The sequence below is a fragment of the Cheilinus undulatus genome, linkage group 4, assembly GCF_018320785.1.
Source record: "Cheilinus undulatus linkage group 4, ASM1832078v1, whole genome shotgun sequence".
Classification (NCBI taxonomy): domain Eukaryota; kingdom Metazoa; phylum Chordata; class Actinopteri; order Labriformes; family Labridae; genus Cheilinus; species Cheilinus undulatus.
This window is the reverse complement of record NC_054868.1, coordinates 48905688-48923092: the sequence shown is the minus strand read 5'-3', so window position 1 is coordinate 48923092 and position 17405 is coordinate 48905688. Positions and strand designations below refer to the sequence as shown.

The window sequence follows — 17405 nt, the reverse complement described above, 5'->3', positions numbered from 1 at the left end:
GGAGCTTTTAATTAAAAGCCTTGTACAAGAAACACAGAAAGCAACAACGGTAACAGGTAACATGACACTGAATACATAATCTGTACAATAAGGGTTTGCAAAACATGCTTCAGAAGTTCAGATACATTACAATGTCATTATTATCCTCCATCTCCCCGTCATTACCATCCAATACAATGTACATAATTCATATTAGCAGTAAAGCAGACCTAACTGCAGTCTCTACACATTAAAACCAGTTTGCCTTCTGATCAAACCCAAAATGGACTTTTAAAAAAATGGCGTTCAAATAACAGCGTCATATTAACATCATTATGCATATTTCAAAAAAAGTATTAAAGTACAGTACAAATGAACAAACGCCATAAAAAGCACAATTTCAAATTCATTTCGCATATTTTACCATACATTTAAATGAGGATCCTTCCTTTATCCAATCAGTGCTTCATAAATCTCGCACTTAAAATTACATCACATATCATAAAACAATCCAAAAGGAGAAAAAAGGCTTCAGAAAGTCAAATAATAAAATCAAGAGCCCTATTTGGTTGAAAGATAGGCCACTAAGTTGAGTTGTGCTACCCCATATGAGAACAAAAGAAAAACATTGCTATCAACTGTTGGACACATCGCCTAACAGCCTAATACCTTACACATCTACCAACTGCAAGAGTCACTTCTATCCACCACTTAAAGATATTAAAGATACAGTTGATGAAAACATCTATTCCAAATCACGATATATCCATTTGGAGAAGAACGTCGTCCTTTAGGATTAAGAGTCATGTTTCACTTTGTCAAATCTTGATAGAAGTTTAAAACCAGCCTTATTTTAGTAGAGGATTTAAATTTGGCCATCACTTACAGGTGACTGGAGTCTTTCTTCGTATAACGGATGTGTCACTTTGGAATAGATCCTTCCATATGTAATCTATGAGAGTATTGAAACAGTATTGACAACGATTAGAGGAACCATCCAGTACACGACAGGAGAGGAGGCGACATCTTCCTCGTCTAAATGAACGACTCGAAGCTGCCTTCGCAACTTTGGAAAATGAGACGTCATCGCCCATCTGTAATCTTCACTTTATCGTTTGCAGTCACGGCAGGTGAGGAAGTTTAAATTTATCTTAGAACTGAAGAAGACGAGGTAAAAGTCGCCTGGAGTGCAGCCGGGGTTGAAGGGAGCAGCTATAAGGCAACACATGCGTAAGTTTTTTTTTTTTTTTTTTGTTTTATTTTTTAATGCTGTAACACAGAGAAAGAACCAATGTCTGGAAAGGTCTAGAACGATCAGGCAGCACCGGAAACGGTTTAGAGCTTGTGTGTAAAGGGCTACGTTTCTTTTAAAAGTTCTTCAGATGCACTTGAGGACTGAAAAATGATAGCATTTCTAACTCTGAGGCAAGAGGCAGGACACATCCTACGCCGAATGAGCTTGGCCAAGATCATTTCTGAGTTCCATCTCATCCTTGGACTACTTGACGCACTTTCAGACTGAAACACGACAGAAAACAGGGTGTACTTGTATAAAAGAAAGAAAAATGTGCCTACGTACTTCACTGTTCTGTCAGGGAGTACCAGACTGTGTTTTCACCAAGGTAAAACGTAAAAGCAGCAAATCCCTAGTCGACAGATCCTGCATTTCATATACAGGCTGATCTTTCAAGAGACAACCTTGGTTTGACTTCCTGGTAGAGTCCACTTCATCTCATCGAGAGGAACTTCAAACTACAAATCTAGAAACGACCCGGCTGAAGGTCAGGGTCTACAGCCAGGACATACTGCCCTGCCAACAGCTACGTTAGCAGACGAAACACAGGCAAAATGGAGTTGTCTAGTTCAGGGATGTTTTTGCTACTCTTCATGACTGAATGCAACCACTTAGTTAAAAGCTCAAAGACACCCCATTTTGCTTGTTTGCTAGTTGGGAATCTGCAGCAAAGATTTAGGAATTTGAACAGTTTGACGCTGCAACCAGCATTGCTACAGACATTCGCTGACCTTTAAAAAGGCATATCTGCATGATATTATGAAATGCAATGGTAAGAAAGCTAGAAGCAGCTTGACTAGCGGTCTTCAAAACTCTTAGGTAGGTCTGATGGCATGACAAAATAACTGGAGAATTTAATGAACTAAGTCAGGTAAATAGCTTGGTAATGATAGGCAGAGACAGATCAATGACTGCCGCCATTCACCAACTGCTACAAAATAATTCATTCATACCTTTCCTTCTGGTACTGACTGTAGATGGAAAGAGACAGAAAACAGTCCTAACTGTTCAAATGGAAAGTCCAGAGAAAAGCTGTAGTGGTGTCCACATTGTCCAGAAATCACACCTCCAGTTGCAAATATTAGAACATTTCTTTCTAGTCCATTTTCTTCTGCTTATGCTTGGTCTGGTAGCAGTCTATGCAAGTTACCCCAGAAGTCTTCCTCGCAGTAACAGTTCCCAGTTTCTTAGGGGTTTCCATGTCAAGTGAGGTTCAGTATTCCTTAAGCAACTTTAGGCCTTGAAGGTCTCCTCTCGATAGAACATACCCAAAATGTGATGCTTGTGAAATGCTATCTCCATGGCGGAGGAGGTAAATCATTTTGTTGCTTGTACCCATGATAGCATGAGTCGTACTATCATACAAAGCCCTCAACTATAGCTAAGGACAGGAACATCTATACACTGACGGGTAAACTGAAAGCTTTGCCTTAAGGTTCACCTCCTTTGTCAGTACAATGGTCAAATACAATTCCATTACTGCCGAGGCTATGCCAACCTGTTTGTCTTGCAATCTATTAGACCCTCAGTCCTGAACAAGACCCCAAGATACCTGACCTTAAGCTTGAGGCAGTCACTCACTCCCAACCATTTGCCAGCAGAGAACTATGGCCTTCCACTGAAGTTGGCTGATTCACAAATTCATCTACAAAAGGACAACAGGCTCGTTGGAGTTCACTGCTACACAAAGCAACAGAACCACATCATCTGCAAAGAGCCTTCCTTTTCCCAACAAGCATTTATTCCTTATCTCCTCAGGGTGCTTTCACATCAGGCATGATTGTTGCTCTGTCGTGTTTACAGTTGGTGTCTGTATGGTCGTAACTGTTTTGCAAATCCACCAAGAAGAAAGAAGAAACCACCTGCATCAAATGAGCGAGGAATGTTTGTGTTTCCTGCAGCAATGGGGTTCATCCTGCTGCTAAGGATGTTCTTTATTTGAGGCACCAACATCAACCCTCTTCCTACTCCCACATCTTGCAGCTCAGAGGATGAAATGGGCCCATGCTACATGGATATGACAGCTCTTTAAGAGACAGGAGAGGTTAGGAGTTGCCGTGGCAACACCACAGACTACAACTTGTCATCTGCAAGGTAAGGCATAACAGACCATTTGTTGACTAGACTCTCATAATTTCCACGGTACATTTAAAGTGTTAACAAAATATTAGAAATTTTGTTGTTACGACGTCATATAGCTGCTGCAACTCTCCCGAATCTGGGCATGCATGCATTCACATCTCTTGTGTACAAAGCCAGAGTGCAAACTAATCATGCCTCAGACCACCTCTCTAAGCAGACTGGGGCCTAGTACCTAAGCAGGGCTCAAGTGTACTCAGATCCCTGTCCCTCAGTGTGAAAGCACCCTCATTTTGGAAGATAACAAAATGCCAACTGTACATCTGGTTAAGATCTACCGGAAGACAACTGGCTCAATGATCCACTGCCATGCCTACCACGCAGTCCAGGACACCCTTGGACCAAAAATTTGAAGAACACTCTTGGACTGGCTTGTGCTGCTAGAGCTGCTTTAACCTCCTGAGACCCTGCATCGTCTTTGCTGCAACAAAGCAGTAAATTCTGCTTTTAGATCTTTTGAGATAATTCTTCAAAATTTCCATAGAGGTGTGAGCAATTTGCATGAAATGTCAGGAAAATTTGCTTTAACATTTTTAGGAATTTTCACAAAAATTCATGGGTATATTTTTGTAAATTTTAGAGAGTTTTGAAAGGGGGTTTAATTTGAAATTTTAAGGTTCTTTTAATGTAATTTGGAAAATGTATTTATATATTTGGGGAAATTTGATTGGAAATTTGGGGTTGGAATTTCCTTTGATACTTTGATGGGAATTTAAAAGGATATAGATGTTGGAGGAATTTCTTTTATAAAAAATTTCCATAATTTTCAAAGAAATTTGGGGGAATTTATTTATACATTTTTGGGAATTTGATTAGAAATTTCAAGTGGAATTAGCTTTGAAAGTTTGGGGAATTTGCTTCAAAAATGTTCAAGATTTTCTGGGAATTTATGGTGAAAAAATATATTTAAATCTTTGGTCTTTTTAAAGTTTCTCTTTAACACTTTGAGAATATCATATCACATTATAGGTTATTTTTCAAAATTTCAAATATTTGTATATTTTGGGAATCTGATTGGAAATTTGGGGATGGAATTTCCTTTGATAATTTCCTGAGTTTTCATGGGAATTTAGTATTTAAGAGGATATAGATGTTAGAGGAATTTATTTTATGGAAAATTGCCATAATTTTCAATGAAATTTGGGGTTTTCCAAATTCCAAAATTTTCCAAGTCCTGTAGAACTTTTAGGGGATATTTAGTTGATATCTGGCCTTTACAAGTCTCTGTGGTCCATTATCATCACCAATAAAATCAACAGAATTTTCTGGGGAAAAATACTTTCTTTTCGACGACAAGGCTTAGGCTTTATACATATCAGTTCCCAAATAAGTAAAAGAAAACAAATTTCATTCCAAACTAAAGCTCGGGTCTCAAGAGGTTAATTAAAGCTGGAGGATACAAAAACTTCTATCTTCCTATAGCTTTAGGACTCAAACAATAAGGATCAAACAGCTTGTAAACTAAAGTAGTTTAAACTACCTACCAGATGGGAGGCAAACAAACTACTCAGCCACAATTGAGTTTATAACCCAGAGTGGCACAGATACATGCTCCACAACCTTCAAACACCTGCCAAGTAGCTCAAGGGTTCAACAAACTGCTATTTTTAGCTGCATTTGGCAATTTGTTTCAGCCTGAACTATGTTCAGCTAATGGACCTTCTAGACCTTGAAATGCTGAGAAGTTCTCTGGCATGACGGAAGAATTTCACAACTGACTGAAAGCCAGTTTAGAGTCTTAGAGGACATCACAGAGCCAAAGACGGTGGTGGATTTGTGAGAAAACAAGGCAAGCAGGGAAAGACGGCAGGGACAACAATAACTTAAAAAGTATTATGTATCTTTTGCAGCTTTTAAGGTTGTGCGTGCATATAAATACTTACTCATAATGTATGTATATGCATGTGCGTTCAAGAGAGCAAGAGGAGAAGGCCTTGAAAAATTGATGAACTACATAACATAGGTCGTTTTTTCGATGCAGTCAAGTGCATTGCATTTACCTTGCTGTATTGATGCAATATATGAGTCCAACTGTGTTAAGTGCAAAAACACATCTCCTCATTTATCATTAACAAGCTGGACCTCCAATGACACAAGAGGGCAGGAAATTGGCAAAACACCTGAAGGCTTTCATTAATAGCCTTCGCAGCAGGGTCTGAATCTGAAGAGTATTTGTTTCTTTCACATTCATCAAGTGAGCTTCACAAAAGCTCACCCAGCACTCAAGATGGGTTTCTTTTTCACTTTCTGGAAAACTTTTATTGCACCAAATAAGCTAAACTCAGCATGTTAGAAACAAGTGAAAGAAACAAACACTTGATCCATCTGAAGAGTCAGTGCTGTGCAAGTGGACAAAATATGGCAAATTTAAGAGACATAAAGGGGAATTAGCTGCCCCCTATTCAAATTTTTACAATTCTTTAAAAAAAATATGCTCTTTTCTATAATTCAATGGCAGGGCGGTATTAAGTCACATTTCATTTTAATTGACAAATATGGACATACCTTTGAGGACAAGGTATGAGGGGGCTAAGGTGGCAACACTGGCATGATAATTTTTCATCATCAATGGCAAACAACTTCATAACATCTGATCTCCTATGGCTTTGGGGGAGAGGGGTCGTTAGAGGCTGTACTGGGGGGAGGGGAGGACGCTTCCTCAGGGTTGGCTGAGGGCGAGGCGGGGCAGGAGGCAGGGGAAGGGAACTCTTTTATGGTGACGGTAACGAGGTTGGTGGTGACGTCAGTGACCACTACATCCTTGCAGCTGGGGCCCATTTCAGGATGCCAATCTGGGTCTCCTTCTGCGGGCACCCTTTTGGGTTCAGTTGGGGCAGAACTCTGGTCTCCAGGGGTGGCAGAGGAAGAGGCAGTGGGCAGCTTAGCCTTTTGTTGGTGAGGTTTCCTTCTGCCTCCTTCTGAACGATTTTCTTCATCCTCCAAGGATGATGAAGGTGAGGAGGGGAGGAAAGGTGACCCGGATGCTGCTGCGCCTCCATCTAAGCATTGGGCAGTAGCAGGTGGCTTGGTGCTCTGGGTCTCTGTGTGAGGTGTACCAGACTTTGGAGCTTCAGTTGAAGGAGAGGCTCCTGTAGGTGTGTTTGATTTAGCAGCTGCTGCATTGGTGGGAGATTTTCCTTCAGAGCCGCTGGAGCTGGAGGGAGAAGGAGGTGGCTGGTACCGGGAGGATGAAGAGTGGGTGTCCCTAGCCCCCATGCTGGAGCATGACCCTGGGTGAGAGGGAAAGGGCAGAGGACCGCCACACTGCAGCCCAAAAGGCTTCCCGTACATCGGGAAGCCGAGCATCTTCATTGGAGGCTGGAAAGGTCTGTAGGGTGCCTCACCCTTCTTCCCAATGATACGATTACGTGAAGGGATGTTTTGGCGTCCTGCTGCGATATTCCTGCTACCTGCAGCTGTGCCGCCCCTACCCGGCTTGTCAATGACCTTCAAGTTGAGGATGATGCGACCCCTCTTGACTTCCCGGGGTTTGACTCTACGGTTGAGGATACGGACGGTTTCAGAGAATGGGGAGACGTGGGGGCGGGAGGGGAAGCCACCAGGGTTGGAGAAGGGAGGCGCCATGGGGTCTGAGCGGGGAAGAGGACGCCTGGACATCCGATGGCAGCGGTGAATGTCTTTCTTCAGCTTGTGGGTGGCAGCGAGGGAATTGAGTTTAGGAGAGGGTGCTACAGTGGAGGAAGAAGAGGAGGAGGATGCTAAATGATGAGGAGGGGCGGACAAAGAGGGGGAAGGTGTTGCTCTGCTGGAAGTGGACGCAGAGGAGCGTGATGTGGTCTGGCGGGCGTTAGAAGCTCGGCCGCTGTTCCCTCTGTTCTGAGCACGGGCCTGCTGGAGAGGGCAGAGAATCAGTAAAGAATTAACCTTCTTTAACCCAGTTTACTCTGAGATTTTGAACATGTAGGCTGAACATCAGTCTTCAGAGCTACATATATAATACATGGTCATTACACCACTGCTTCTGTAACTGGTCTTCAACTACCTGTGCAGAGTGAGCTACAGTTGTTAGGAAGTTAATTTGCCAAAATAGCTGTTATATATCTTAAAGGACAGTGACACTTTTTAAAACTTTGAAAAGAAACAACCATATTACAGATGTGTTACATGTTAGGCAGAAGATATATTTGCTGTCAACCACACATTCATGTCAGCTGTATGCGCCTCCAAAAATGAGCGCAATGCATACACATCATTAGGGCTGGGCAATTAATCAAAAATTAAATTAAATAGCAATATGGCCTGCTGCAATTTACACATTGCAAAAGTTGTAATATTTCTTTGACCTGAAATTATGTCAAAATAACAGTTTTGAACTTTTTTTTGCAGCAGAGATGTTATGCACGACATATCATGCAATCACTGAAGTACCATTTTATAAGAATAGTCTAAAGAAAAACCCTACCTTCTTCATTTTTGTACTTTTTCTGATGCAATAATTCATACCCAATTTGCAATATGAGTCTAAATCATCAGAATTAGACACTTTTAAAGAATTGTTCAGCCCTTTTTATAGGAATAAATGAAAGTTAAGGAATAATTGCATATCAAATTGCAATTGCAATATTGGAGAAAAAAGTGCTATTAGATTGCTTTCCAAAATTGTTCAGCCCTGCACAGCATGCAAGATGCAGTGTACACATGGCCAGTAGGGGAAGTGTAGAGGCAGAGGAGATGTGACAAAGTCAACAGAGTCACAGAGAGTGAGTATTTTACATTTCTATTCATTTCACAATTTGCCTTACTGAATCTGTTCAAAGAATAAATGTTCTGTTAAAAGTTACGACAACAATATAAGGACATTTTATTGACTAAAACAGGATTTTTTAAAGGTCACATTTTATGCAAAATACACTTTTTCAGGCTTTTCTAACAAAAAAAATGTGCCCCTGGCCTGTCCACAATCCCCTCAAGAATCAGATACATCCATTCCCTGCCTCCCTCTCTTTTTCCAGCTTTCAGAAAATGTGTGCTGAAACAAGCCATTCTCAGATTTTCCCCTCATGACCTCATGCGGGGAGTTAGCACCGCGCCCATGTTCGGTTGGCCCTCCCTGTTAGGAAGAAAGTTCTGCCCTCCTCTCCTGATCCTCCTCTCAGCTGACCTGGGGTCCGTTCGAAAAGTCTAAAAAATTACCTCCTAAGTCCTTTCCTATTCACTTTCCCTTAACCCTGACAAAAAATGTCACAGGGTCAAGGAAAGGTGGGAGTAAGAGGACAGGAAAGGAGAATAGTGGTGATTAGGGAATCCAACCACACTTTCCCGAGGCAGATGTTACGGACGTGACGTATGTTTTTTTGTGTAAAAACTACAATTTAACGTTGATGGACTACAAAATTCACATCCACCAGACGGTGCATTCTCTGTGTTGTTATGTGCTGCGAATGAAACGCTAAAACGTCAAGAGATAAATATGAGCTAATTAAGATTTTTACATTCTGAAGTCTCTTCAAGATGAGGAACTGTGACTGTGAACATCTAGAACAACAGAAATGCGAAGTCAATAAGACTAGATGAATAGATGATTTTTCAAGTCCTTTATTTCACAATGATATTAAATAGTTTTGTTTTATTCTCTACCTATCCATTTTTTCTTTAATTTTCTCGTCTCTGTTAATTTCATTAAAGAGTTTATTCTGGTTCTGTCTTTCTTTCAGCTCGTTATGTGAAAGCTCTATAAACCACGTCTTCCCTGCGCAATTATAATGATAGATATAATATTCACAATATGGCAACATGCTGACTTTATCATTTTAATTGGTTGTGATTTACAAACATTTATCACATTTACTTTAATATTTCAAAATAGCAAAACAAATACAGTAAAATACTGACAGATCGGTTTACTATTTGAATAAAATGGAAATAAGAAGAAATGAAATTGTTATCATAAGTTGAATGATATAGTTTTCATGTCTGTAATATTCCTCTGTTCATCCCTACGCCCTTCTGCTTATCTGTTTTATTATAAGTTTGGCAATGAATTTTACTGTTTAAATCAGGGTTAGTAAAGTTACTGTCAAGTCATTCACTTGTTCTGATAAGCGGTCAACAGGTGCATCACTTTAAATGAAATTTATGCAAAGAATTGTGGGTCATCTTGTCATCTCTCCTTTGGTAAAGGATGGTCCAGTGTTTCCTAGGCTAAAGGAGATAATAAAGGAAATAATGAAGCTCCTTTCCTTTTCAGCTAGAGAATTCGAACGGCCTTTGTAATGGCCGACAATAAAATACTTTCGGGTCGTTAGGGTCAGTTAGGAACCTTCCTAAGCAAAATGAACTATTCGAACAGACCCCAGGAGAGCCACATCCATTAAGCCACATCAATTTCCTGAGAGGAGGAGTCAGACAGCTCATTACCATTTAAAGCCACAGACGCAGACACAGCTCATTCTGAGCAGGGCTGAAACAGAGGGGTTTGTAGACATGCAAAAATCCAATACTAGAGTGTTCTTTCAGCAAAAAACTTCACAGGCATGTTTTGGAGACCCCTGAGGCCAATATAAACTTGTCTTAAAGGGGTAAAACATGTGACCTTCATAGTTTAAGTAGCTGACAAAAGACCAAAGCTTTTAAGGTTAAAAATGACTAAATGTCTGACTCAAACTAATGAGAACTGTAATCTTAGGGCTAGGGCTAAATGTAAAACTGCTGCCAAAATGACCTGTGGTGCACAGACTTAGCAGCTCTGGCATTTTATTAGATAACTAAATAAAATGGGGAATTCCAGCCCAATGTGTCCTTACATGTCAGAGTTACAGCAGCTATTAACAACGGCAAGTACCCTTGTTAACACTTCTCCATTTATATCTGCACTATGGTGTCAAAATATACTTTTGTATTTAATTAAAAATTAAATCAATACAATGGACTCTTGACTTTAAGTCATTTTACAGCATCACTCACTGAACTTTAACACCAATCTCGTTTCTATTAGTTTTACAGGTAAACATTGACCTCTAAAACAGAACTAGTTTGAAAGTGATTACTTTTAACACTTTGGTTAGATGTGGGTGATAGACCAGGTTAATCAGCTCGACTACAAATCTCTCTGCCCTTGTTGTCTCTGAATTAATGATTAAATTTAGTTAATACCAAGCTTTAAATTAGTTGATTCTCTGTATGGTAGTGATTCATTTACTTCTTCTTACTTTAAGTAATCAGTGAAAAGATCACACTGTGGGTGCTGAATCTGTGTTTAAAACTTCAGGTTCTTGCTTGTTTTAAAATGAGATCAACTTCCCAGGATTACTTAGTGAATTTCGTTTGTTTTAGCACTAGATAGCTTCTTTATGTCACTAATTGTCGCATTACAGCTCTCAACTTCTAAACTGGGTCATATTAACTGTTTAAGCTATGTTGACTTCATGAAATGTTCACAGAAATAACGTCAGTATTAAGCCATATAGAAATCAGGTTAATTTATAAAAGCTACTTAATTTAATCTATGATAAATACTGATGGACTTCACAGTTTTACAGTATTTCCTCTATAAAACCAGTCATGTTGTTCAGTCATAGTAGGACTATAGAGCTATAAAACATAACCTGTCACAGGTCATCTTAGATATTATCTTACCATATGGCTAACTTGCTAAAATTTAAGGTCTTAATTTTCCTTTAAGGTAAGAGGAAGGAAGAAGTATACCTTTGTCTTTGTTCCCAACAGTCATTAGCAATAATGAATCATAAAATTACAAAAAAATAAAAAATAAATACATGACTCCCACTTAAGAGTATCAGCCAACCTTTTTGTGCAACTGTTTTTATAAACAGTTTCCTTGAGTGAGCTTTCTGACAATCCATGCATGTGTCTTGCTTTGGTTTGTTGTTTCATGGCTGCTGTTAAGGCTGAAAATTTCTCTGTGTAAGATCAATAACGGCTTATCTTATCTCATCTTTAAATACATGCCTTTATTTTCATGACATGACAGACTCTGTAATCACAGCTAATGTACACCACTGTCCATAAAACCCAGATAAAGACTCACAGACTCATCTTTCTGCTAGATATAAAGTCAAGAATTACAATCTGTACCTTCAAGACAAAGTTTTTGGGTTTTGGGCCCCGCTTCTTCGGCCCATGCAGTTCCCTTTCTCGTTCCCTACAAAAAGCAAAAGACAGTTAAAACAATAGGAGTGGCCAAAATTAAGACAGTCTAAAAAAAGAACAACACTGTGAGAACAAACACAACGCATCAGGAAAGACAACAGTGATGAAAGTTGTGAAAGTAGAGCAGTCAGTCTCAGAGAGCATTTGAAGCATTAACAGTTAGATCTGCACACATCCATTTCAGTTTGATGTCTTTAAAGTTTTATCTGTTTTATGGTGTCCATTTTAGCTTCCTGTCCGTTTTAATTTACTGTAAACATTCTCTGTGAACAGAAAAAGGCTTTCAAGTGGTCTGGCAGCAGACATTAAAGACTTCGGCTCAGATGGCCGTTTTTACAATCAGGAAGAGGAGAGAAGGAATGTAAAGATGCTTAGAGGTTAAAAGGGGACACAAGCATTCATAGGAAGTATGCTAGCATGTGTGCTAACACAAAATAAATGTATAAGATTAAGACCTAAGGGACTGAAACAAAAAGAACAAGTAAGCTCTCAATATTAAAGTAATGAGAAGACAACAAAATCCTCACAGGTAACAACCCACTGTGTGCAATGTAGAGGCTTTTTTTATGCTCTGACTTTACTTACTTTTGCTCAAAGCCCAGTATCAGCCTATCATCCAGAATATTCTCCTCTGGCTCCCAAGTGCTGTGCCTGATCAAAGACAGAGACACAGAAGGAACAAGAAAACATTTCACCCCAAAAACTGAGCACCATAGTAGATAACTGCATATGCTTCATTCAATGATTGGACTATTTAAGCAGCAAAATATCACACAGTTCTTCAAAAAAAGGCGTGTTAAAGTCAAGAGGGGACTTACTTCATGGCCCATCCTTTCCACTTTACCAAGTATTCAAGTCTTCCCTGCAAGAAAAACACAAGGTGGATCATGAAAACAGCAATATCTTCTATCAAATGAACCTGCAGCATGGCCTGTGGTACGAATCATTCTTTTGTCTTTTGTTCTGCACATTTTGTACTCTTTATGCAAGTTATAACTTTATTTCATTGATTTTATCCTGTTTCCTCCAAATCTAGTTGTATAGTCTGGGGAGCCTCATGCTTGAATTTGATCATGTGTAAAATACAGTTCCAGTAACAGTTCTTCTCATCTGATTAGAGTGGCTTATCCATCCTAATCTTGATATGAGCTCAGCCTGGCTCTATAAATTAAACTCTACTACACTATTCTAATGGAGCTGTCAAAGTTTATGACAGCTTGTTTTAAAAAAGCATGTAATCTTTTTGAAATTACATGTATTTCTAGGGATGCAGGACATTGGATTTTGCCATCAGCTGATATTGGATAAATGCAAATTCATTTTAGCTGATATTGATACTGACAGGGATGCAAATTACCAGCATGATAATAGATTTAAAAATGTATTTATCTGAGGTGGCAGATGTGGAAAATTTGTATTTACAATCAATATATATTAGCGGCAAATACTGGCCACAAGTACAAATAGGTAAGTGGAGTTTTAGGCAGGACAAACATTGTTGTTTAAACTTTAAAATGTGTTTTCAGTACTGAAGTTTTAGGTCTGATCTATATTTAAAGGGGACATGTTTTACCTTTTTAAGACAGGTTTATATTGGTCCCAGAAACATGCCTGTGAAGTTGGTTGCTAAACAAACACTCCAATATTGGATTTTTGCCCTCTGATTCAGCCCTTCTCAGAACGAGCTGTATCTGTGTCTGTGGCTTTAAATGTTACTGATCTGTCTGACTCCACCCCTGACCACAACCCTCTCAGGAAATGGATATGTACTTCAGACTTAAGATGAAGCAAGTCTCTTGGTCCAGCCTTGAACTTAACAAACTTATTTGTACATACAGCCAATATTTACAGCTTATATATTGATTGAATAATCAGCAGAAATGATCATATTTCTGCCACCAGTCAGTGGATCAAAAACAGCAAGAAAACTCCTGCACACTGTCCAAACTGCACACAAATATTGGCATTGTTTTTGTATGGAGAATTGCCAATGTTGTGTGTAATTCAGACAGTGTGCAGGTGTTTTCTAGCAATTTTTGACATTTAAAAACTAAAAATTTTACCAAGTTTTGGTACCAAATAGGGATGCACGATATTATTTGCATGGTATTTGTATCAGCAGATATAAGCTGAAAAAGTTACTCATCTGTACCAACAAATAAAAAAAAAACAGCCAACATTAATAACCTATGTTTACCTCTGCCAAGGAGGTTATGCAATCGGGGTGTTAGTTAGTTTGTTGATTTGTTAGCAACATAACTCAAGAAGTTATGGACAGATTTTGATGAAATTTTCAGGAAATGTCAGAAATGGCATAAGGAAGAACTGATTAGATTTTGGGACTGATCTGGCTCACCATCTGGATTCAGGAATTTTTTTAAAGGATTCTGTACTATTGGGAGACACGGCTAATGGTGGCGGTCTGCGCTGTTACCACTTTACACCAGGAGATGGCGGACATGAGTAACTTCAATCCCAGCAGCATTTTGAGTGCGTTTCTATTCAAAGTTTTGGAGTTTATAGAGTTTGAAAGACGCACACCCGGTCGAGGACATGAGTCGGAGCATAACAGAGAGAAAGACAGCGAATTGTAGTGAGAATACTCATAATGCTGGGAGGAATAGAGGAATATTCACCCTCTGCCATGACTTCCAGTCACCCAGTAAGACCACGGGTGAGACTGTCAGTGCATCTGTTGGCACCAGCAGGCAATGCTTCCACCATGACAGTCCACCCATCACAAAGCCTCAAAATGTTTCTACCCCACCAGGGACGGAGTAATCGGCAAATACCGTTGTGGGGGGCACATGGGGACAGATCCAGGGATTTTTTGAAGGATTTTTCACTATTGGGAGATAGAGCTAACGGCGAAGGTCTGCACTCTCCGAGTGCTTTTCTAGTTTGGCTATAAAATCTGCCTATATAAGCTGTAGATATTGCCTGCAAGAACAAATAAGTTAGTCGAGTTTTGATGGACCAACCAACCTACTTCAGTTGAAGTATTTTTACCTCTGCCAAGGAGGTTATGTGATCGGCAGGGTTTTCTAGTTAGTTTGATATTTTTGTTAGTTTGTTAGCAACATAACTCAAAAAATTATGGACGGATATTGAAGAAATTTTTAGGAAATGTCAGAAATGGCATAAGGAAGAACTGATTAGATTTTGGGAATGATTCAGATCACCGTCTTGATCCAGGAATTTCTTAAAAGATTCTTTACTATTGGGAGATAGGGCTAATGGTGGAGGTCTGAGCTTTCTGAGTGCTTTTCTAGTTCTTTATTCATCACTGTTCTTTACACTTCAGATGTGTTAAAAGGACTGACATTTTTTCATCTTCAAACTTTAAACTGTGGGTTTTAAGGACTTAAGTTTTACGTCTGAACTGCATTTAAATATCAATGTTGTTGTCAGTATCAGTTAAATCAATCTGTAGATACTGGCATTTTGGCAAATATCCAACATTGTGCATCCTTAGTTCCTGTAGCATCAATATTTATTTTAAATTTCAGATAATAAAAACCCACATCCTTGAGTGGGTGATGGAACCAAAATGAAGATGCATAAAAAAGCAAAAATGCCCACACATAAAGGAATCTTCCATTGAGTATTTATTCAGCAGCAAGTGGCATTTGGAACAAACATGCTCCTCTCATGGCAGGGCTGAGGAAGAGTGTGATGGCTTGAAACTTCATTTGCTGCTAAATAAATACTTGAATTGTAACTTCCTGTTGCAAAGTAAAAATAGAAAAAGAAAGGAAACAATTTAGACAGTGCTCAGAACAGACTTTGTGCAATTTTTGGTCATGCCAAATTACAAATTACGCAATATTGTGTGTCTTGGTCATCTAATTTGCTGCTGTTACATGAAAGCAGATGATGCTATTGTATGCTTTTACTGTTTTCATTTCTTATCATATCAACATTTTAAATCCTGGCTTTATGACTTACCCAGCAAGGTCTCAAGTCTAATATTAGAAACTGTGCATTCATCTAAGTCATTGCCATAGAGAGAACATGATGTTATAATTTTCAAAAAAGATGGGACATTTAAAAATCTCTGAGAACAAAATCCCAACATTTTTATAGAGTGCAGTGCAGTGATTACACCTCCAAATAGGCATGAGTTTAACTATGAAACTATTCTAGTATTATAGGTGAATACCAGACAATTATGAAATGCTAACCTATGATTTATCTGAAGTCTTTCCAACTATAGTGGTACATTATAAAACACCAAAGACCATTATTAGCTGTGGCTGAAGGACTTTCAGTATCTTAAGAGGATGTGTGCAAAGAGTTGTGTTATGAGAATCAGCATAGCCAGTAGTCTGCAGCAGCCTTTTATGTGGCTGCTGCTTACTCCTCCACAGGCAGTATAATGCAGCCTGTGGTTGTATAGCTTTAGCTACCATTGGCAGAAAAAAACGGGCCCCTCCATTTCATAGCACGGCCCTCTTCCCATCGGCTGGGCTGCCTTGTTCTGCAGCTAGCCCCTTCTTTGTGTTGCTGGTTTTATTGCCCCGCTAAAGCCTCAACATACAATCCATGACTGATAGCCTCGCTGGTTAGCTTCTAGCTAGCTCTGGCTTTAAAGTAAAGGCATCCGCCAGCCAACAAGGCCTCTATACGGCTGCATATGTGCAAGTAGGCAGACCCGAGCGTATGTGCTGGATCCGTGCCGTGCTGCGCCGTGATGACCGCGGCCAACATCTGCGGGAAGTCAAAAAAACACGCGGGACGGTTTGCAGCTCACCTTACGAACGCGGCGTTTTAGTATGGCTTCCGCGGCGAAAACGCGATCTCCCACCGCCGACAGCTCCATCTTTAGTGCCCGGAATAAGATACCTGTCTGTGTTTTCCTCCCTCCAGACGTCAGGCTCTGTGCTGTATGCTCAGGCCGACCACAGCCAAACTGTGAGAAAGACAGACACCGCTACAACAGCAGCACAGCGGCGGAGTAGTTAGCTGTCACGTGGCCGGGGTCAGCCCCCTTCGGTTGTCTTGGCAACGAGGAAGACACTCGCAAGGGATGCAAAGAACCGCGCGCTACTTTGAGCTGTCCTCTTTGATAACGGTCGGCGCCATGATGGCTCCTCTTAAAACAACATACAGAGTTTGAGTTTAGCCGATTTTGTCATGTCCACCTCTTTTAAATGTTTTTATGTGGATTTAACTATAAAAAAATGCTATTACCATCATCACATTGGCCTTAAGAAGGCCTATATTTACTTTCTTATTGCACATTTTTAAATGATTTGTTTTTATGGTTTCAAATATATTAGGTTAGTCTTTTCCCATCCTTACTATATTTAAGTAAAACTTTAATACCTTTTATAGTGTTTCAACTCATTTTGTTGCTCTGTTTCTTACCTGTTAATGTTTTTAACCATGATGTTGCCTTTTAGGCTGAATTTAGCCAAAACATGCCCTCTATTAAAATGGGACAGAAAAAGTCCCAGATAAAAAGCTTACATTGAGTCAATATTGAATCAGTGTTAATCTGTCAAGCTTTATAATCTTGAAACAATGTTAGAATCTAATAGTTTTAACACCAGCAATAAACATGGACTCAGTGTTGAATCCAGTGGTGTGCGGGGGGCAAAACATGTGCTAAAGTGCCCTCCTGATTGGCAAAACACACGTTAAAGTGCCCTCTTGGGAGCCAGAACATGTGCTAAAGTGTGTTTGGCAAAACACATGTTAATCATCCCTTTAATTTACTAATGGATGTGTGAGTTAAAGAAAACCTTTAGAAAAGCAAGGAAGACAATAATGTAATTTATAATGAGCTAAACTAAACATTTCCTTTTCTGTTCCTTTTCTAGAGTACATATAGGCCTCATATTTAGCAAGACATTTCAGA

General features: G+C 39.6%; 1 protein-coding gene across 2 annotated transcripts; it reads right to left on the bottom strand.

Moving 5' to 3' along the window:
- Window positions 1-6: 6 nt before the first annotated feature.
- Window positions 7-16473, bottom strand: cbx6a (chromobox homolog 6a). Of its 2 annotated transcripts, none has more exons than XM_041785150.1 (5): window positions 16296-16473; window positions 12361-12404; window positions 12128-12193; window positions 11468-11534; window positions 7-7264 (listed from the first exon to the last, which is right to left on the bottom strand). In XM_041785150.1, the coding sequence occupies exons 1-5, from the start codon at window positions 16362-16364 to the stop codon at window positions 6011-6013; spliced, it is 1500 nt and encodes a 499-aa protein (XP_041641084.1). In that variant the 5' UTR covers window positions 16365-16473; the 3' UTR covers window positions 7-6010. The 2 variants fall into 2 exon arrangements, with proteins under 2 accessions (XP_041641084.1, XP_041641085.1); XM_041785151.1 differs by having other exon boundaries at window positions 7-7261.
- Between the last annotated feature and the right edge of the window lie 932 nt (window positions 16474-17405).